General features: G+C 43.1%; 2 protein-coding genes across 3 annotated transcripts in view; one reads left to right on the top strand and one right to left on the bottom strand.

The window, feature by feature from the left end:
* Positions 1-10,858, bottom strand: part of LOC133108368 (mitogen-activated protein kinase kinase kinase kinase 5-like) — a 31,371-nt gene extending 20,513 nt beyond the window's left edge. Inside the window, exon 1 of the mRNA XM_061217865.1 lies at positions 10,549-10,858. Within this exon, the coding sequence (XP_061073849.1) occupies positions 10,549-10,656 (108 nt within the window). The 5' untranslated portion in view covers positions 10,657-10,858. The remainder of the gene's footprint in view (positions 1-10,548) is intronic.
* Positions 10,859-14,853: 3,995 nt separating this feature from the next.
* On the top strand, positions 14,854-21,121 carry eif3k (eukaryotic translation initiation factor 3, subunit K). Of its 2 annotated transcripts, none has more exons than XM_061216977.1 (8): positions 14,854-15,286; positions 15,728-15,826; positions 15,991-16,111; positions 16,880-16,954; positions 17,744-17,810; positions 19,700-19,777; positions 20,169-20,294; positions 20,970-21,121. In XM_061216977.1, the coding sequence occupies exons 1-8, from the start codon at positions 15,225-15,227 to the stop codon at positions 20,999-21,001; spliced, it is 660 nt and encodes a 219-aa protein (XP_061072961.1). In that variant the 5' UTR covers positions 14,854-15,224; the 3' UTR covers positions 21,002-21,121. The 2 variants fall into 2 exon arrangements, with proteins under 2 accessions (XP_061072961.1, XP_061072960.1); XM_061216976.1 differs by having other exon boundaries at positions 14,855-15,286; positions 16,877-16,954.
* Positions 21,122-21,235: the final 114 nt, after the last annotated feature.

The raw sequence follows: 21,235 nt of genomic DNA, 5'->3' as shown, positions 1-21,235 counted from the left end.
ACATGTTATAAATAGCTTTGGTGTCTGAGTACAAACAGTGGAAATATATTCTGAGTGTGTCCACTGAAGAAAGAGCGAAACAGGCGAAAGCACCCAAGCCAGTGAACACCGCCCCACCCCACAGAGCAGTGGAAAGACGCTTTGTGAGGGTCTGCTGGTTTCCATGATGCTGTCACAGCGATCGCACTGATGCACACCCCCGGGGTGGCTGATGGAGCTGTCCGCTGTCAGCCACACACAACATCACCCAACGTCGAAAGCCATTCTATGACGCAAGCACTTATATTAGCATTCTAATATGAAAGAACAACACTGTCGCGCTGGAGAATGCTGTGCATGTGCCGTGTGCATGAGTGTGGGGCGCATAGGCATTTAACTGCAGACAGAGTTTCATCTGAGATTGTATGAGCGGTGATGTACTTGGTCGGAACTTCAAACTCGTGCAAATTTTGAGAAAACGTTGTGGTTCTGACAGCCGGTCACACACTCTGACTGGATCTGCTCTGCCTGAAAACAAGCCCCAATGACTGTATTTTCGTAAGGCTCGTCCCATCAACACATTATTGTAAAAAAATAAAATAAAGAGCTACTCAAAACTCCAGTCAAATGCCTAAGAGATGTGGACAAAGACGTGCAGTGTAGAAGGGTCCTTTTAATCACACTGTTACAATCATCATCAACGGACCTCAGGAAGGAATCCTGCCAGTGCCACTGAACACATGGTAAATGGTAGGCATTTATATAGCGCCTTCATCCAAAGCGCTGTACAATTGATGCTTCTTATCCGCCCATTCACACACCAACGGCGATTGGCTGCCATGCAAGGCACCAACCATCTCGTCAGGAGCAATTGGGGGTTAGGTCAGGGACACTTCGACACACCTAGGGCGGGATCGAACTGGCAACCCTCCGACTGCCTTACCTCCTGAACCAATGTCAAACATGGATGCACTGCCATAACTGCACAGTTGACCAGTTTACAAACAAAACACATAAATCCTCCCAGGACTGGAACTTATTATCTGTGAGATCCCAGTTACCCTGACTGCCAGGAGCCCTGATCTTTTCATGGGGCCCAAAATCCCCTGATGGCCCCCCTCCTGTCTCTTCACACAAGGCCAGTAACTCCTGTACATCTGACATAATGTGAATATAAACTGTAAAACTCAAAGCTGAGTAAGCGGATAAGGATGCGATGTCATTCAGTATTATTCTGTGTTCCTGGGCAGTCACACAGCTCTCTGGTTGCAGCGGAAATGCATGCCCTCAGACTTCAGTAGGGTAGACTGCCAATGGAACAGACCTGTTTTCACTGTGTGACTGGTGTTCTTTCACAGTGTGACTGGTGTTATTTCACTGTGTGACTGGTGTGATTTCACTGTGTGACTGGTGTGATTTCACTGTGTGACTGGTGTGATTTCACTGTGTGACTGGTGTTATTTCACTGTGTGACTGGAGTTATTTCGCTGTGTGACTGGTGTTATTTAGCTGTGTGACTGGTGTTCTTTCACTGTGTGACTGGTGTTCTTTCGCTGGTTAGTTCCCAGGGGAAAGATGTTCCCTTTTCAGTGAGACTGAAGTACAGTGCTTAGTACTGAAAAGGAGAAGAAGCTAACTGGCTGAATTGAGTCTGGTGGTCAGAGTGAGAGACACAGCAGACCATAGGAGGAGACTGATTTTCCCTTCTTATGGGGCTCTTGAGGAGATCGATGAAAGATATATAAACAAATATATTTCGAATTTAGTTTATTCAGTTGTCTGCCTTGCATAGATGATTTCAGATTTTTGCAAGCACACTGTGTGTGTGCTATCTAATATATGGTAAGTAAGAGTCTTGCGAATAGGCATTCAAAGAGGTTGCAGCTTTGCGAGAATTCAGTAGCTTTGGTTACATTTTTTAAATTTTTTTTTGGGGGGGGGGGGGTGTTGCACTGAACACTGAACTGTGTTCCTGTTTTTGCTCTTTGGACACATCAAAGACTGACACCCCCCCCCTCCCAGTTCACAAACTCATCATTTAAATCCTGCCAGCTGCTGCTGCTGCACCTGCCTGCTCTGCACAGAGCTGGGAAACTCCAGCAACCGCCAACCATCAAACCTTCTCTCCTCTTCCTCCTAGCAAACCCCTCCTCTTCCTCAAACCCCATCCCCCACCCCTTGCTCCTACTCTCACACACACACGCATTCACAGGTAAATTACAAGATCTATCTCAGCCCCTGGCAAGGCCAAAATAAGATGTGTATCTTAGGGAATACTTTTTAGGGATTTTTATCTTGTCTTCAGTAGAAGTTGTGGGCCATTTCTATTCACTTTTCAGGAAGTAACAACTAACATTTACACACTGAGTTTACTGAAACTTGGCAAGAGTTTAGAGAGGTGACAAGAAACACATCAGAGCTAGACCAAAATATCGTCAGCGCCAAAACACTGTGTGTGTGTGTGTGTGTGTGTGTGTGTGTGTGTGTGTGTGTATGTGTGCAAGTGGGGGTTAGTGTGTATATATGGTATGTGCATGATTGTGTGTGTGTGATCATGTGTGTGATTATGTTTGCATGTGTGTGTGTGCATGTGTCTGTGAGTGTTAGTCTGTATATGTGCTTACGTATGTGCGTGTGTGTGTTTTAGTGTGTATATATACATATGTGTGTGTGATTGTGTTTGCATGTGTGTGAGGGCGAGCTATAGTCCTGAACATCCATACATCAAGGAAATGTACTGTGAGCAAACAGACAAAACTGCTTTTGTCTTTCCGGGAGTACCTGTTGTAACAAATATGCCCATTATCTGACTTCAGCAGACACTACCAGTGTTCACCTTGCAGTTCACCAAGGCTTTCCAACCAACAAGCAAAAGCGGTTACTGGCTTTATATCAATTGAATTCATATTTCTGAAGACAGAGAACTTTCAAACAAAAAGAATATTGACTTATTTCTTTTATACTGCATGAACTAATTCACACAAATAGCCTATCGTCCCTAGAGTATACAGAGACCTGCAACCCCACTCCAGAAGCTCATACCTGGAAATGTGAGTTGATCACAGGTGTACTGTTTTGAAATTGCCATCTCAGTCTTCAGACTTGGAGCAATCAAAAATGTGTGGTGTGATTTGAAGGCAAAGACCTCTGTGAAGGAGAACCACAACCCCCACCTCCAGAAGACTACAGAAGACTCCAGGAGGGTGCACAGATTATAGGGGTGAAATCGAGGGTGCCAATAATTCTGACGCCTATCTTTTTGGGAAATAAATGTATTTCTTGTTAAAAATATATATATATATTTAAAATAATTCCATTATTATAATATGATGTCCCCATTTTGTGAGCATACAATATAGCTAATTACCTGCTGTATATAGATTACACATCCATCTCTCTTTATCAAGGGTGGCAGTTGTTTTGGAGGCCACCGCATATGACTGCATATTCAGAATGGCCCACGGGGTATGATGTCATGCTAAAAGGTGTGTTGTTAAAGGCTCTGTGTTTTTAACCCTTGTCTTGTTGCTATGGGATCATGTGATTTTGTCTTTTGGTCGCTACGGAGACTGGATAAGGATATTCTTTTTCAGTGTATTCTGGGTAACATTACGTCCATATGACTCAGTAGTGTATAGTATGTATTAATTGTATAATAAATCAACTACTTTTTCCAATGGCCCATCATTATTAGCCAAAGTTTTTGATAGTGTATTATATCACCTCCCAATATACGCTCACCAGGCACTTTATTAGGAACATCTAAGTGATTTTGACCACGGAATGATGGTGGCAGACAGGGTGGTTTGAGTATCTTAGAAACTGCTGATCTCCTGGGATTTTCAACCACACTAGTCTCTGGAGTTTGCAAAGAAAGGTGCAAAAAACTAAAAGAAATCCAGTGAGCAGCAGTTCTGCACAGAGAAACGTCTTGTTGATGAGAGACATCAGAGGACAATGACCAGACTGGTCAAAGCTGACAGGAAGGTGACTCTCTCACCCTTTGCTGCAACCACCGCTAACGCTTCAGGAGAATGCAGAGCAGGCGTGATGTCACACATGGCATCAGCTGCTGCTCGTTACCACACCGCAGTGCAGTAGCTGGGCTCACACAGGCCCAAGAGGCAAACTTCAGGTTCAGTTTAACAGGTCCCGTGGAGACGTGACCCCACCAGCTGACTGCAGCCTCTCATCAGAGGGAGAGGCTGGAGCTGTGTGATACCCTGCAGGGCTGCCAGCCAGCCAGCACTGGCACACGCTACATTTACAGTTAATACAGCAACTTACAGTTAATTAGACAACCCTTTGAAGAGTAATGTGGGGTTAAGGGCCCTCAGCCACACGGATCTTACTGTGGCACTGGGGTTTGAACCACAAACCTTCTGGGTCCCATTTAAGCACCTTAGCCACTCGGCTATAGGCTGCCGCATATAAGATACCACACTGTGGGGCCCATCAATACTCTGGAACGGCACATGAACCCACACTACCTGTCTCTGGTATGGAGACAGAGCCACTGAACAGGAAAACCTGGAGTTACCACTGTATCTGTGTAGGCCATGCATGCCAGCAAGCAGCTTCAAAGTGACTGATCCAGCTTGCCCTGCCTTAAGCCTAACCACGGACATTATGCCAAAATGCAGAAATTATCTAGGGCATAGACACCGTTGAGGAATTTAGGATAAAAAATTAGGGGGGTTGAGTGTTTTGTTTCTCAATCGTTCATTTTCCCCTCTGCCTGACCTTGGTCATCATTGCACAAAGGAAATGAAAACAAAGCAGACAGGACGGGCAGGTGACGCTGTGTTTACGCTCCAGACGTGTTGTGCCACATACCTGCAGAGAAGGGACAGGCCACACAGGGGAACCGGCAGAACAGCTGCACTACTGCTGATGAGTGTGAGAGATACCTCCGCTTCAGTCACATGACTTCAGCGAATTATATCGGCAGAGCAAGCACAGGGGAGGGGAGGGGGAGGGGGAGGAGGAGTACGTGCTCATGTGAAGAGGTTCATACATGTTGAGCTGGGGAGAGACTGGGGCCCTGCTTCTGGGCAGAGTCACATTTGATTTCTCAGTGGGACTCTACTGTTTCACCTGTAACAGGGAAAGAAGTCCTGGAAATACACTGGAAATAATCTCAATGTAAGATTATGGAATGATGCTTATGGATATGAGATATCGCATTCAGCATTCAACCACGGTTGATGGGGGGGGGGGAATTCCATTCATTTCAGTCATTTCAGGAACTGCATTTCAGTTCCTGGAATGAAGTGTAACATTCCTTGAAGTTTATCAATGAATTAATTTTTTTGACTTCATTGAAATGGAATTGACTCCAACCCTAAATTCAACAAGAGCAACTTCTGAGAATCTCATGAAAACCCTCTTGGAGGGTTGTTTTTGTGCCATGTATGTACAGATATGACCATATATAGTGTTATAAATATTAATAGAATATAAATACATAATATACAGTACATATGTAAAATGAAAAGTCAAAGTTGATGTCATTTCAGTAATGAAAGCAAGCATGTCATGCAGCTCATTAGTTATGAAGACTGAACCGTTTTTGTCCAGATTTCTTATCACACAGCACCAAGCACGCAGAGTGTGTCAGTGACGTGGATGAGGTGTGCAAAGCAGTGCAGCCTGCCTGAGTTCACAGAAGTTGCTTCTTTGCAGTTTGTGCACATGAGATTCCTGCTGTTTTTCACGAGAAGTGACCTCCTTCTATGACCCGAGAGCTGTCGACACAACATTCTCGAAACGTTGACGCATCGCACTCACGCCGTGTCAGAAATGCGAGGGAAAAGTTCGGAGGAACCAGCCCGACCCCAGCTGCCCTGACATTTCACCCTGTCACTCAGACATGGAAACATACTGTCAGTCCTACTGGTGACAGCAAGGTCACAGTCAAATGTCACCTTTCAGAGAGCCCCCCCTGACACACACACACACACACACACACACACACATACACACTCACACAAATACACACACACTCATGCACACATACACACACACATACACACGCACACGTACACACACACACACACATACACACACACAAGGTATGAAACCATGGCAGTAAAGGGCTCTGGCTCTTCCAGTGACAGTTGGTCACGAATGAGTGGGCCCCGGACAACTGACACTCTGTGGTATCACAGTGCTAAAGCGGAACAATGAACACTCAGACCTCTTATTAACCTCAATGCTGTTGTCTTTTGTTTCTTGTACAATTAGCTATGTGTGTAAGTGTGTGTGTGTTTGTGTAAAACAAACATTTATTTTGATCCAGAGTAAAGCCAATATCTACTTAAATTGCATGCATGATATGAGATATATTGTAAATAGATACCAGCAGACATGCTATCCTGGTAGTGGGCGAGTTGAGAGTTGTTTAATTTCCTGTGTAAGAGCACTAGGGAAATAAAATGAATCACTGTGATGGATAAAAGCACACAGTACATTTCCTTTTGTGGCTCAAAGTTTCCTCATTGTTTAACTAACACTGTACTATAAAATCTGAGATTTGCCAAAAAAGTTGTTTTCCTGCCCTACCGACTTTAAATCATGTCCAATGTGCCACCATTTTGGACATTGAGGACATTGACAGTTTGGCGACGTGCAGCACGGCGTTGTCAAGACTCACACAAGTGTGAACTCATTTGCATTGACCTGTGAGAGGCGATGTGAGTGCAGTGCAAGCTTGCAGCTCAGTCAACAATCGGGAAATCCGTGCCACATGCACCAGTGCTGTTCGGCAGTGTGTATTACTGTGATGTGAGCTCTAAGCCAAACGTTTGCATGGCTTCCTATGAGTGCTTGTCACCCAGTGTGAGGGGGAAGGCCATATGGAACATTTTGCACATTTGCTGCAGGACTTTTTTTTACCCTGCGATTCTTTCGAGCAGAACTCTGCGCATGACAATCTGTAATTTAGTTATATTTTTTGGGTTGTGGGTCTGAGCCCGTCTCTGGAGAATCTTTGCCCTTTTACACCTGCCATTCGGCCCTGACCTGACTCAAGTTCCGGTACAATACACACACACACACACACACACACACACACCCACGCACACATTCATGCATACCCACATGCGCACACACTCAAATTCCTCTTCTTCTTGGCTGGTTTTGTTTTCAGAGTGGGGGCTGCAGAAGGCATGCTTCCTTATTTAATCCCCTGTCTCTGCTCCCATCACATGGAGCTCCCATGTACTGATCTGTGATCAGTAACCCAACCCTGGTACACTACGTTACATGTTATTTAGCTGACACTTTTATCCAAAGTGAATTATAGTTGATTAGACTGGGCAATGTGGGGTTAAGGGCTCAGGGGCCAAACGGTTGTGCGAATCTTATTGTGGCCACGTTGAGGATCGAACCGCTCAGTCATGTACCTTAACCCCTAGCATTTTCGGCAGAAATCTTAAACTGATCCTGGGTCAGTATTCAAGGACACCATCAACCCCCAATGAAAGGCTGAACAGCGCAGGTTTAATGGCTGCCCGTCTCTGTTGTGTGCTCTTCTTGAGAGGAAGTGTGCTCTATAACCCCTAATTTGCATCAGCACTGCACGGTGCACACAATTATCAACCCAGCAGCTGGGGGATGGCTCATAGCTCACAGGTAATGTTCGCACAATGCATCTGAAACGCTGCAGCAACGTTTCTGTGACGCTATAAGAAAACGCCAGTCTGCAGTGTTCTCCCTATATTCCCTATATATATGTCCTATAGCAGGCATGAGGCAACCCGTCAAGCCACTCTAGGTGTACAAGAAGCAGGGCTGTACCAAAAACAGCTGCTCAGGTGGAGCAAACACACTAGCACAGAGACAAAGGCGTCCAAGAGAGTGACATTGAAATGCACAGCAATAAATGTTATTCGCAAAATGTTATTATTGACATTTTGAATTATTGGTTGGATTAATCAAGTTGATTTGGATCCAGCGGAAACAGGTTGTTAATGTAATAGTGTGTCCCACAACAGAACAGCCAGACTTTTGGCCTGATGGCAGCTTACCACAGCAGCCATCAATGCATGTGGCTAAATCGCTATGTGACAGCTTGTGTTTCTGTATTTTCAAATGTATTTATTGGCTTATGTACATCTTCCGCATTTGTCCTGATAGAACCTTTTCCCCCTGATGACAACTTTTTGTTAGAATATTTTTTTATTCGTTTTTTAAAGATGGAGATATCAACAGGTAACTGAAATGCCTATAGGTTCAAACTTGGATTCAAACTCATGTGTCTCTATCACTGCTGTTCTATCTGCAGGGTCTGCCTAGCAGCAGAGCAGGGGTGTCCAATCTCAGCCAAAAAGGGCCAGTGTGAGTGCATGTCTTAGCAAAGCTACCCCTGGTTCAAATAATTACCTGAATCATGAGCCTTCATCATCTTCATAAGTAGAATCAGGTGTTGTAGTGCTGGGTTAAAACAAAAACCTGCACCTACACCGGCCCTTTATGGATAAGATTGTACACTTAGTGCTGTCACAAAGACGCTTTACAATGACACAGGACAATTGGACAAAAGCCAGTCCTGAACCCCCAAAAAGCGAGCAACTGAAGTAAAAACTCCCCGGTGGGAAGAAAAAAACTCAAACTGTGTTGAGAAAAACCTCTCAGATGGGAAGAAATCTCAGGAGCAATCTGACAACTGAGGGCAATTCCATCCCCCTCTGGCCAGCCATGTGTAAAGTAGGGGCAGAATGGTGGGGAACAGAATCACTTCCCACTGCCAGCACTGACGCCAGTGGATAATCCCCCTGTGTGCTGTTTTTCATTCCAACCATACATGCACTTCCCAAAGTATTCAGATGTTTATGTCTATTGATGAATTCTGACTTTCCTAATGCCGTGAGCAGAATACATATTCTGTGTAAATGTATGAACTTTTGAGCAGTGCTGAGAGAAGTCTTACTTAAATGTTCTGTAACATGTTGCGGCAAATGACTCCTTCTGATGGACGCTTAATTTCTCTTTGGCTTAGCTGAGGGATCTGCAGCTGAAATAAATGGATCCCTAAACACATAACGTGTGGACAACCAGCCATCCTGGCAGAGCCGTTCGTGGAAATTGAAGAGTTTGAAGAAAGACAAATTGGCAACCTGCAAGGCCTCCAAATCTTTCAACAAACATTTATGTAACTTAAACCCATTCTTTCAATAACCTTTAATTACTGGAGCACCCATGGGGTCTCCAGGACCAGGAGCCCCCGCTGTCGGGGGGGAACAAACCCACCAGGGGCTGAGCTGGCCCTCGATCAGACCTGTCAATCAGAGTGCTGTTCGCGTATTTTAATGTATCCCAGTCATAATTAACACTTTACTTGTTTTTATGAGCCCATTCCCTGACAATGCGACACAGACATGCTATAAAAGTGAAAGAGAACGTTGACTTTGTGAAATGTATGGCTCAACTTCATCAACTTCATCTAACTTCATCTATCTTCATCTATCATATGAGAATCTGAGAGTATTTATTGTTTTCATAACCGAGACAACAATTTATGTGGAGTAGTTACAAGGAAAATATCACATTTTTAAAAAAATGTGTCATTCAAAGGATTATCAAGTTTTTCATCAGACTGAATCTGGCCCAAAGAAACATCCTTTGCTATTGCTATACTCTAAAACCTTCAAATTCTTCAAGAGAACAGCAACAAAAAAATCCCAGCGTGATATTACAGATGCAATCATGCTCAGAAATATTCTGTAAAGACGGGAAGTTTGATTGAGATCAAAAGGGCTAAGCCGACCACAGCGATCGTGTATCATACTCTCTGTTCAAATGCAAATGCTGCACCTGGAGCCACAAACACAGAACAAGGCCCCAGCAGCCACGGCCTAACAGCACACAACAGAGCACAACTCCAGAGAGTCAGTTCTTTATCACGATGTGTTATTACAGCCGAATAACACCTCTCCACAATAATACAGTTTAAAGGGTCCAAAACAGCAACAGGCATAAAATGTTCCTAATCTTATAGAGTTACATAGGCATGTGTACATTGCCCTGTGTGTAAATTCTAAGTTGGGCTCTGCTCTGTTTGTTTTTTTTCTCACAAAACTGTACAACACAGCATTAAATATATATTCTATCTACTTGCAAAACTGATTCTACATATTGAAAATTCTGTATGAAATAATAGACTAATAGAGGCGTCAAATTCAAGCACATGGACAACGTGCACTTTGGAAATATATCAGTACATGTACAAATATATTCTATATATATGAATTGCTATATTCAAATTGTAAGCATGACTGAACTTGATTAAGGAACAAAGCACTGTCTCGCCATTGTTAGCAATAAACATCCAACAAGTATTTGATACACACTCTTGTAACAAACAACCTTTCTACTTATTTGTTGTCACTTCTCAATTTGGTATAAGCCCCTAAAAATGAAGGAGATAGGGAGACACAGGGGAGAAGTTGGGTATTAAGATGGAGGAGAGGTAGGAGAAGGGGGAAGAGCGGTGAAAGTAAAGATTAGACAGTAACAGACAGTAATGTAAGCAGGCAGGGGAAAGTGGTAATATCACTCGATCGGCACCTTGTAAACCTCCCCATAGGTGCCACCGCCGACCCGGATCAGGATCTCGTAGTCCTCCTGAGGGTTTCGGGTGGAGATGTCCAGCACAGCCCGGTTCTGGGAGTCCATCACTGCTGGGGCATGGCACTGAGGCAGGCCTGGGGGACAGAACTCAGTGACGAACACTGCTTCCACTCTGCAGCGCAGGACCGAGAGTATGCACCAGCGCGCACAGAAACTCAACTGAAACACACCTTCCTTCCTCTCTCACACTTTCTAGCTGGCTACCTCCCCTATCGCTCTCTCTCTCTCTTCCTCTGTGTCTCTCTCTCACTCTCTCTCCCTCTCTGTCAGTCTCTCTCACTCTCTCTTTGTCAGTCTCTCTCGCTCTCTCACTCAGGATGGCTCATTTACATCGCACTGGTTTTATTTCCTGTTGGCTGTTGCTGTGAATGTGTGTGTGCGTGTGTGTGTGTGTGTGTGCGGTTTGTGTGTGTCAGCCGAAGAGCTCAAACACAGACAATTTGCAGCACTGCCCTAGTTTGGAGCCACATTCTTACTTCCTGTAATGTCACTTAAACATTGAAATATTAACACAAAGCACACCCAAGGTTTTTGATGGTGATTCACAAGTTATATATTTGTATAAGCTATATAATACAACTGTGTATAGTCGATACTGCAAGGTTTCTATCAGTGCAATGTTTGAATAGTTGATGAAATCACTCAATTAAACAAGACTCCACTCAACTCAACAAAAGCACCAATGATAAATTATATTTTGTCCGACACTGTAAAATGGAGAAAGTGAATTAACCATTAATTGAAATAGAATATTCTTTTCATATTACAGTGTCATTTCACGGTTAACTCAAGCAATATTTCCTTGGACAAAAGCTTTTACCCCCTAGGATGCACAACTTGTTTAAATGCTGCTGTGACTGGATGATGTACAGAACTAGTGCTGACTGGAAGGAGGAGAGGAAGACCAGGGGACTGTGGTTCCAGAGATCAGGGTTTAATTATAGTCTTGCTGGGGAATCTTTCCTTTTAAAAATGGGCCCAAATGTTTTAATTGTACTATTTATAAAACAATTTATGAACAAGGTGTGTTGTATTTGTGTATGAATGGTACAAATTTAAACACAGATAAATGTTACTTATCATTCTGCCACTAGAGGGAGGTATTCTGGCACTGGGCTGTTTCTCTATGCAATCCTTGACATTACTTTTAAAACGCTTCATGGTCGGGCTAAAGACGGGTGTTCAGGCCTTTGCTGTTAGGGCTCCGGTGCTTTGGTACAGCCTGCCTCCTTTCGTATTTTAATCACATTATTGTTCTTTTTTTTTTCTTCTGTGCGTGAAGCATTTTTGTGAAAAGTAGTATATAAATAAAGTGTATTGTTCTTATTATAACTAATGCAATAATAAATGATCCATAATTAGCAATGATTCTCAGCAATTAAAGAGCCACGAGTATGTTCACGGTGGGCCCTGTGTGACCCCCGGCCTGTCGTAGAGCATGCACAGGGAGAAGGCTGAGGTGGGCAGCAGTGTCGCACTGACCTTTCCCCAGTGCCTTTCAGTATGAGGTGCTGCTCTCAGTGCAGTCAGTCAACCATCAGCCCACGGTCTGTCACGATGAAAACTCTGCTCACCTCTGCCTACAGCCCTTCCTCCTGAATCTGTAAGGGAGTGAATCTGGGGTCATATTTTTCTTTTCTTCCCCAGTTTGTAACTATTTGAAATAATAACCAATGCTCCATCAACAGTTCAGTACAGAGGTATGTCCAAATACTTCCAATGAAAATCATTAATTTTTTAATAAACATAAAAACAGCATTTTCAAACGACTGCTTGTTTGTGTCACTTAGTGTCATGTGCAATAGGGAAGTTGAGAAGTTGTCAATCATGCGTACACTTGGTGCACTTGGCTCTCCTGAGACTATACTTGCCTCCTCCAGGGAGTTAATGCACTTTGACCTCTGAAGTTTACAGCTGTGTTTGCATTGTAAGTCACTCAGGATAAAAGTGTGCGCAAAATGGCAGGAAGTAAAGTAACTTGGATAAGCAGGACTGTCTGAGGTCTTATGTTTTCTGACAAAAATAAACATCCTGCTTTCAAATTATTTTCAGTTCTTCATTTTTCATACATTTTCAGAAGGGTTTTTTATCTACCAAAGGTGTCGAGAAAAGGCTGGTGCAAAGCTGGTGCAAAGCTCTCTCTATTTTTCACGATCCCAACCAGTCCGGCTTCAAGAGTGGTCACTCCACTGAGACCGCCCTGCTCGCGGTCACTGAGGCACTCCACTCTGCTAAAGCCAAATCCATCTCCTCTGTCCTCATCTTCCTTGACCTGTCGGCCGCCTTCGATACAGTCAACCATGCTCTCATTGCTGTCTGGGATGGGTGTCACAGGATCTGCACTTGCTTGGTTTTCCTCCTACCTCTCTGGTCGCTCCTACTAGGTGACTTGGAGGGGCTCAGTCTCTGACCGTCACCCCCTACAAACTGGAGTCCCACAGGGCTCAGTTCTTGGTCCTCTCCTCTTCTCCCTATACACCATGTCTCTTGGTTCTTGGATCTCTTCCCATGGCTTTTCTTACCACTCTTACGCCGACGACACCCAACTCTAAATTACTCTTTATTGCACGTATGATGACTATATGTTTAGAACAACACTTCATGTTTATTTTACTAGTTATGGATGTGATGCTTTAACTTGTGGAAGAACCTATGCACTTGTAAGTCGCTTTCGATTAAAAGCGTCTGCCAAATGACAAAAATTTAAATGTAATCTAATGTAACTGTTGCATGTTGTGTTGTTTTCTATACGCCCCCCCTGTCTTTTTCTGAAAGGCCACAGGTTTCAGCTTGCAGAAGTGGATGTGCACTCACTATAACATGCTACACCAGACACCCCACTAAAAGCCATAAGAGGGATGAGAAGGGTTATTGTACATGTAAATACTGTCAAATATCTATAATGGTCCTTTTATTTGCTACTGCAGTCTGTGCTGTTTTGCATTTCTTACATTTCCATATTATCAGCTAACATACACTAACATACTTTTATATGAATTAATTCCAGATAGTTCATATTCAGGGTGGCACGGATGGTGCAATGGGTAGCACTGCCACCTCACAGCAAGGAGGTCCTGGGTTGGAATCCAGGTCGGCTGGGGCCTCTCTGTGTGGTGTTTGCGTGGGTTTCCACCGGGTACTCCGGTTTCCTCTGGTATGAGTGTGTGAGTGAATGGTGTGTGTGCCCTGCGATGGACTGGCGACCTGTCCAGGGTGTATTCCTGCCTTTTGCCCAATGTATGCTGGGATAGGCTCCAGCCCCCCTGCAACCCTGTTCAGGATAAGCAGGTTAAGATAATGGATGGATAGTTAATATTTATATGTAATATTTATAATATTTACATTTATTACAAACATACAGGTGGTGGGTACAGTAGTACCAAAAATATACATTTCACAGATTTTTTATTGTTGTAACTTGGCATTTTAAATTATGAATGCAATTTGAATTCCTACTAGGAACAGCAAAAGCATCTTGCTAATATCAATGTGTGTTCTGTGTCATTCAGCATGTATAAAAAAAAAACATGCTTGCAGTAATAAGTAAATTATATTTCTGCACCTACAACAGTGCTGTGCTTACAGTAAATTATAAATACACATAATTCCTATACACGAAGTAGTGGGTGGGAAACGTATTTCAGACTTAAATGTTATGTTTCTATATTATAGACTGCATTACCCATATAATAATAATTATTAGCATTAGCATTCAGTTATTTGTATTAGACCTAAATTCTACATTTATTCAAGTTTTTCGCTTACATAATGTAAAAAAATAAAATGTCTTACGTGTGTGACTAATAAAGTATGTGGATAGAATCTATGCAGTGGAAGAAACATTTGATAAAAACAGAAAAACATTCTTCTGAACACAGAGATATAATAATATAATAAATAAAATAGCATCATCTTTTAGGACGGCGAAAATACGTTGTCCTGCTGTAGGGTACGGAGAATCGTACCATTCTATATTTTATAGCAGAAATACAGATGTAAACCGCTTTTTATTTGGGTTGCAACAAATGAAACATTTTGAAACTTGCCTTTCAGAGTCAATATTCAAACAACAAACTAAACACGATGGGTGGTGTCGAGACTGGGAATTTGCTGTTGTTTTCTTATTGTGCTTGAAAAGTGTTTACGCTGGCTTATTTTTCTTTTTTGTACGATCCTATACCTCTGTCTATACTTTATAAATGTATGCACAAAGGAACGTATATCATCGGAAATGTTCCTCATTGGATCTATTTCGCCTTCGCACAGGTCTTCCGAAATGACGTAGATATTTCCGGGATACAAACAAACGTGTTTGTAACATAACTAGCGTTAATTCGTTGAAAACTATATCGCGCCAGAGTTTATATGTTATACATTCATAATTAATGTTTCACTTAGTAGTACTTATACAATTATTTACAGTATCGTCGCTAGAAGCCAAAGCGAATAGAGGGCCTGGCTTCACGTGACCCTATCATTTTCCGTTCCTTGCGTTTTCTTCCTCCGACCGCTCTTTTGCTATTCTCCGGGCCCACGTGTGGATTGTGGTCGAACCGAACCCGTTTGGGCCAGCTGCAAATCCGATCAAGCACCAAAACAGAACCATTGACACCATGGCTTCGTCGTTCGAGCAGATGAGGGCGAATGTGGGAAAACTGCTACGAGGGATTGACAGGTTTGTGCTTTGATTTTCTCCAAATTGAACAAATGTGTACTCCGCTGTAGCTAGCAAATGTAGCTAATTTTCTTGTAACATTTCTTAGAACACAGTTTAATACTGTATTTACAGTTACTGGTTACACATTTTAATAGAGAATTGACCATTCGAAGCGACATTTTAGCAGGTAACTTGGGTCGAATCGTATGCTATTGTGTTTGCTAGCTGCAGTGGCTAACTTGCCAATGTGGTGATTAACGGTATAGCTAGCCTAGCTAGATAAAAGTGTTTATCCTGCTTGCTTAACGTTTGACGTGTTTTGCACTTGACGGCTAGCAGTGGCACAACAAGCTGGATCAACATTGTTAAATTAGTTGGGTGAATAGTGTACTGTGTGCAAGATGACATAACATTACTCTCTTGACTGGAGTTGATCCTCCCCCTTTTCTCTCTTTTCAGGTATAATCCGGAGAATTTAGCCACGTTGGAACGTTACGTTGAAACGCAAGCAAAAGAAAATGCTTACGATTTGGAAGCCAATCTCGCTGTTCTCAAATTGTGAGTGGATATATTTACGCAATGGTGAAGGCAGTCACAGAAAGTCAGCATTACAGAAAGTAACTCATGCATGTATACACCGGCTACTGTCAGATTAGTTTACAGTTTGGTCAGTAGCCACTGTCATTCCTTGTACTAATCTCCACCTTGTGCTGTTACTCTAGGTACCAGTTCAACCCAGCCTACTTTCAGACAACAGTGACCTCACAGATTCTGCTCAAGGCCCTGACCAACTTGCCCCACACCGACTTCACTTTGTGCAAGTGTATGATTGACCAGACACACGTATCCTTTTGGTGCCCAGGTTTCAGATAACTGCTGGAGCAAGCTATATCCAGGGGACTTTGTGTGACACACATTTATTGGCAGTTGAAAGGGCCATTCTAAAAACAGCAGTCCTGTGGCTGTGCATTGTGCCCCCCGAAGATGCACAGTTTGGCAAGTTACTGATCAAAACAATGTGACACTTCATCCAAGCCTTTCACTCAGGATACTTCAGCGGAAACTGACAGTTAGCTAGTTCTTGATTTAAATGCATGTCTGTGAGTAACTGTCTTTATATTTGGAAAGCGGTGTTCCTGTTGAGATTTTTCTAATGTAAATTGTCAGCGCATTGATGAGCATGAAAGATGAGACCTGTAGCATCCCATTATATCATGGTGATTATGATCCAAATCACCAAAACGTGGTCATCTTGAAAATTATTATATCTCAGCAAAACTGTCTCGATGGTTAGATAGTACTCTGGGTAAATTAGAACTTTAAATGGTAATGTGTATAAAATAAAAAGATTGTAAGAATGCCTCAAAGAGATTTAAATAAATGCAGTCTTAACTTGGTGAGTTACTTAGATGTGTGCTGTGTCCAGGGGTGGTCAGAGACATGCACTCTGCCACTCCTAAAATGAAGTAAAGAAGCTTCCACATTCAGTTTACTCCTGAGATGTGAAAAAGTGTTCTAGTTAAGATTATGAATCCCTCAGACAAGCTTGCCTTGTTTTGAGGCCTCCGGTCTGCTAGGGGGCGCTCTGTTTCCTTGACTACAGTGTCGCAGCAGGAGGAGCGTCCGATAAGACAGATCCTGTACCTGGGCAACCTCCTGGAGACATGTCACTTCCAGTCCTTCTGGGTAAGTGACTTTTCACAGCTGTCTGTCCCCTGCTCAACACTGTTCTAGACGTCATCTGGCAGTTGGAGGGTTGCCAGTTCAATTCCCGCTCTGGGTGTGTTGAAGTGTCCCTGTCCCTAAATGCTCCTAACGAGCTGGTTGGTGACCTCCATGGCAGCCATTGGCCTTGGTGTGCGAGTGTGTGTATGAATGGGTGAATGAAAAGCATCAATTGTACAGCGCTTTGGATAAAGACACTATATAAATGTCAACCATTTGACTTGGCATTTCACTTAACACTGTGTTTGACTTGGCCCTGAGTCCCAGTATTTTTGTGATTAGGATACTGTGGTTAGGGATTTGTGGCGGGAAGGATTGTCTGTTCAAGTCTAGGGTGGGGCATTTCTCATCAAACCCTTACGCAAGGCACTTGTCTGTCTGGTTGTGTGTTTTTGGGGAGTGTCTTGTGATGGATGGATACGGAACAGAATCTGTTCCCAACACTTGCAGAAAGATACATTTTTTACCACTTCATCTTTCTGTTCATTGCCTTCAGCTTTCTGCCTTGACACTTTTTTAGATAAACGTGATGTGGTTGTGTGGCTTGTGATTAAATGCTTACTCTATGCTACACATGAGCAGTAGCATCAGCAGTGGTTTGTGGGGAAACCCAAAGCTATTGTTCTTTGGGTTCAGACATTTTACAGGGTTTGACTGCCCTCGTCAAATAAACTTGCTAACCACGTGCTGTTTGTTTCTCATGTCTTCTTGGTGTGGCCTTGCGGCTGCTTCGTCTTTCGGTGTCCACAGTCGAGCCTGGAGGAGAACAGAGAACTCATCGATGGAATCACAGGGTTTGAGGACTCTGTCCGCAAGTGTGAGTAGCACCGCCTCCTATACCAGGGATCATCAAATCACGATCCTCAAGGGAAGATAACTCAGTCCCCAATCCATAAACTGCTGGTTTTCCACCCTCCATTTACCTGGGAGTCAGCTGTGAAGACTGGCCAATGACTGGAACTAATCGTTCAGCTCATTACCTGGGGAAAAAAATAAATAAAACCAGGGCTGGATTTGGACTCAAGAGCCGGATCTGATGAACCCTGTCCTTTACAGTGTGATGCTGGGCTAGTGCTAGGAGGATGGTGAGATTTGCTCACAACGGAACTCTTCAGTCTGTTGGCTTGGCCACCCAGCCTTTTTAGTGCTTGTGCATCAAAATGTCCATTCCCATCTGTTTTGGGTCTGTCGTGTGATTTTTCTCACGCTGGTTTGTTACTGCGACACTCACCTGCAAGAAACCCGGAGGTCGTAGGTCATTTGGATGACCGTGCTGATGATGTCTTTAACTGACCTTTTGACCTCTTCACGTGCTGTATTTTGAGTTAAGGCCCTTGTCACACATGGAGCCTGCAACATTGCCAAGGTCAGTTATCTGGGTTAGGTCATAGTCTTCGTCATTCACACATGGGTCTCCTAAACAGAAAGATTCAGTCTTGAGTCTGTTCACACTAGATTAGATTCCGGCTAGATTAGGAGGGGCCGGATGTCTGCTCTCCAGACCACTGCAGGTCAAATATTAGTACTTAGTATTTTAGTATTAGCCTAGTATTTTGCTGAATAATGGTTGTAACAGCAAAGCAAATCCTACCGATGCAACACAGTTGAACAGGGATGGTTTTTAGGTAAGTTATGGTAACATCTTTAACATAGCTTAGTTATATGATCCCAATTATAAACCAAGCAAACACAGAGTTGTTTTCGATAAAATGCAACCAAAATAGTTTTGTTACCAAAGTTAAATAACTTGCTATGCTTATCTGCGATATGTGTTGCTAGTCAGCTTGCTATGTTTGGCTAAGAAAGCAACTCAAAATGGGCAGAGAAGCCAGAGAGATTTTTGCCAAGTTTTGTGGTGTCCTTACAGTAGACCAAGCCACAGTAGACAGGCAAGGACATTGACCCCGTTTAATCCATTCCTAAAATAAATATCCAAATTTCCCTCATGGAATCACACAATGCAGTCTTCTCTGTGCTCTGTCTCCTGTTTGTGCCAGAGTTTTTTTGAGGTAGGTTCAGTCTTTATTAAATAAATTGTGCCAGAAACAAAAGGTCTCAGATAAATGTTTTTTAAAATCTTTTCTGGGCTTTATTCAGTAATGTTTCTGCTTTTGTTCACACTTGAGATGGGGCGGAATTTCAGTAAACTTGTACAATAATGTCACATTTCTGTTTGCGTGACAGAATGTTTCATTCTTCATATTAGCCTTAAGATATTTTAGAACGGTCATGACAGGTTTCATCTTCTCTGCTCAGGTCTTGCACATTTGAGCCAATGCCCCATCTCAGATGTCTAAGAGCAGTTATATTTCGAAACCCAAAAAACGGGTCTTTGTTTTGCTCTCTTCAAATGCACAAATAAAGTTAATCTGCTGGCTGGCTTTGCTCACGCTTCAGAAGTTGAGTGCTGAGTCAGTAACATTAATCAGGTACTTGCTTATCATTCTTACAAAGGATTAATTTTAATGTGATGTACAAGTGATGGTCCTGGGATAATAATGACTGCAAAAAGGAGCTAGAGAGCCATTGATGAGATTGGTTGAATGACAAGCAAATGTACTTTTTCATACATCAATGCATATAAATCATTTTGCGATGATTATTTGTATTATGGAAATGTGGCTGTTTGAATTGTCTGCATAGCTACGTTAAGTTTTAAACGTTGTGTACTTTCCCCTCTGTCCGTCTGTCTGTCTGTCTCTGCAGTCATATGCCACGTGGTGGGGATCACCTATCAGAACATTGAGCACCGGCTCCTGGCCGAGATGTTGGGCGATCCTCTTGGTAAGCTCTGCCCCGGGGGCGCTGATACGAGTCCTAGACCCTGAGCACTTCAGCTTCAGTCCCCCCCCAGTGATGCTCATCTTGTCGGTTGTGTGAAATTGACGTTTATACAAGTTGCATTTTGATACTTAACCTAAAGAACACACGGCTCAGTAGTTTCAAAATATGCAATTGTCACGTTACGTTTTCTCGGATGCGGAACGTTTATCCGGAGGAACACGCACTTGGTCGAGTACCATGTTCAATGCTACAATGTCAGTTCCCCATCTGGACTCCATCCTCAAATCACTATATGGCACAATATTGGCAAGTTTATTGATATGCATTGTAACTTATTGTCATGCGCGATAGGCAGCTTCATGTGTAACGCTGTCACCCCCCTCCCCCGTAGACACCCAGGTGAAGGTGTGGATGAGCAAATATGGCTGGACAGAGAGTGAGGATGGACAGATCTTCATCTTCAACCAGGAAGAGAGCGTCAAACCCAAAAACATTGTGGAGAAGATCGACTTTGAGAGTGAGTGTCCCATCGGGCTCTCTGTGTGAATCTCCCTGGTTTATTGGTGATGTTGGATTTCTTTGCCTTTCTCATTTTGTTGAGAAATGTTTGACTGACTGAGTAAATGAAACATCCAGATGCTTGCCTGGATGAGGTTTTGCACATTGTGACCAGACATTCTCTATCCAGTTGGTTTACTTTTCCTTCTCACTTAAAGGTACAATAGGTAAGATATTTGTGTCAAAATAATGTTACAAGACCAATCCCTTCCTATCATTGAAAAAGGCTCACTGACATGTTGACTCACCCTCTACCTGTGTTTATAGTCCTTCAATTCGGGTTTCAATATATGCAGTTGACGGGCCGCCACTCTGTACCAAACATCTATAGCTGTACAATAATTCAAGCTCATTGGTTGAAAATTGTTTCTAATTGCCACAGCCAATGGCGTTTCAACTTCAGCACGTTCAAAGAGAAGCGGAGGGATAAACAGTGTTGTGGTTTGAGCGTGTTTGTTGCTGCAGTTCCTCTCTTGACCGTTAGAAGTCCGAAATTACCTATTGTACCTTTACACTGTAACTTGTGTTTGTGGCGTTTTACGTGACCTACCAGTCACCAGTGCTCTATATTTTATGGTTTTCAGAGTAGTGAGACTACATTCCCAATAACTCCCCTCTCCCTCTCTCCCCTCAGGTGTGTCAAGTATCATGGCTACATCCCAGTGATCCGCGCATTAATTGGTGCACGCAAACATTCAGAAGACAGGACCTCCAGGCTTTTTACCACCCATTTCATTTTCTGTACGGATACCTTTCACAATAAACCATTTATCTAACACAAAGAAAGGTGGGGCTTAAGGTTGTTTTTACTTTAAAATGCATAAGGAGCTGTTCTTGCATGACAGGCAGGTATTCTGTGCCTCACCTGAGCGGATCTCCTTTCGTGTTAACCCACTTCCC

Source organism: Conger conger, chromosome 13, assembly GCF_963514075.1.
Source record: "Conger conger chromosome 13, fConCon1.1, whole genome shotgun sequence".
Classification (NCBI taxonomy): Eukaryota; Metazoa; Chordata; class Actinopteri; order Anguilliformes; family Congridae; genus Conger; species Conger conger.
Note: the sequence above shows the minus strand (reverse complement) of the source record. Positions and strands in the feature narration are given on the sequence as shown.

Bases quoted from the DNA above. Each gene is read 5' to 3' on its own strand.
- eif3k (XM_061216976.1), top strand. From the start codon at position 15,225: ATGGCTTCGTCGTTCGAGCAGATGAGGGCGAATGTGGGAAAACTGCTA. The intron at 15,287-15,727 runs GTTTGTGCTTTG...CTCTCTTTTCAG, and splicing joins CTGCTACGAGGGATTGACAG to GTATAATCCGGAGAATTTAG. The intron at 15,827-15,990 runs GTGAGTGGATAT...CTGTTACTCTAG, and splicing joins AATCTCGCTGTTCTCAAATT to GTACCAGTTCAACCCAGCCT.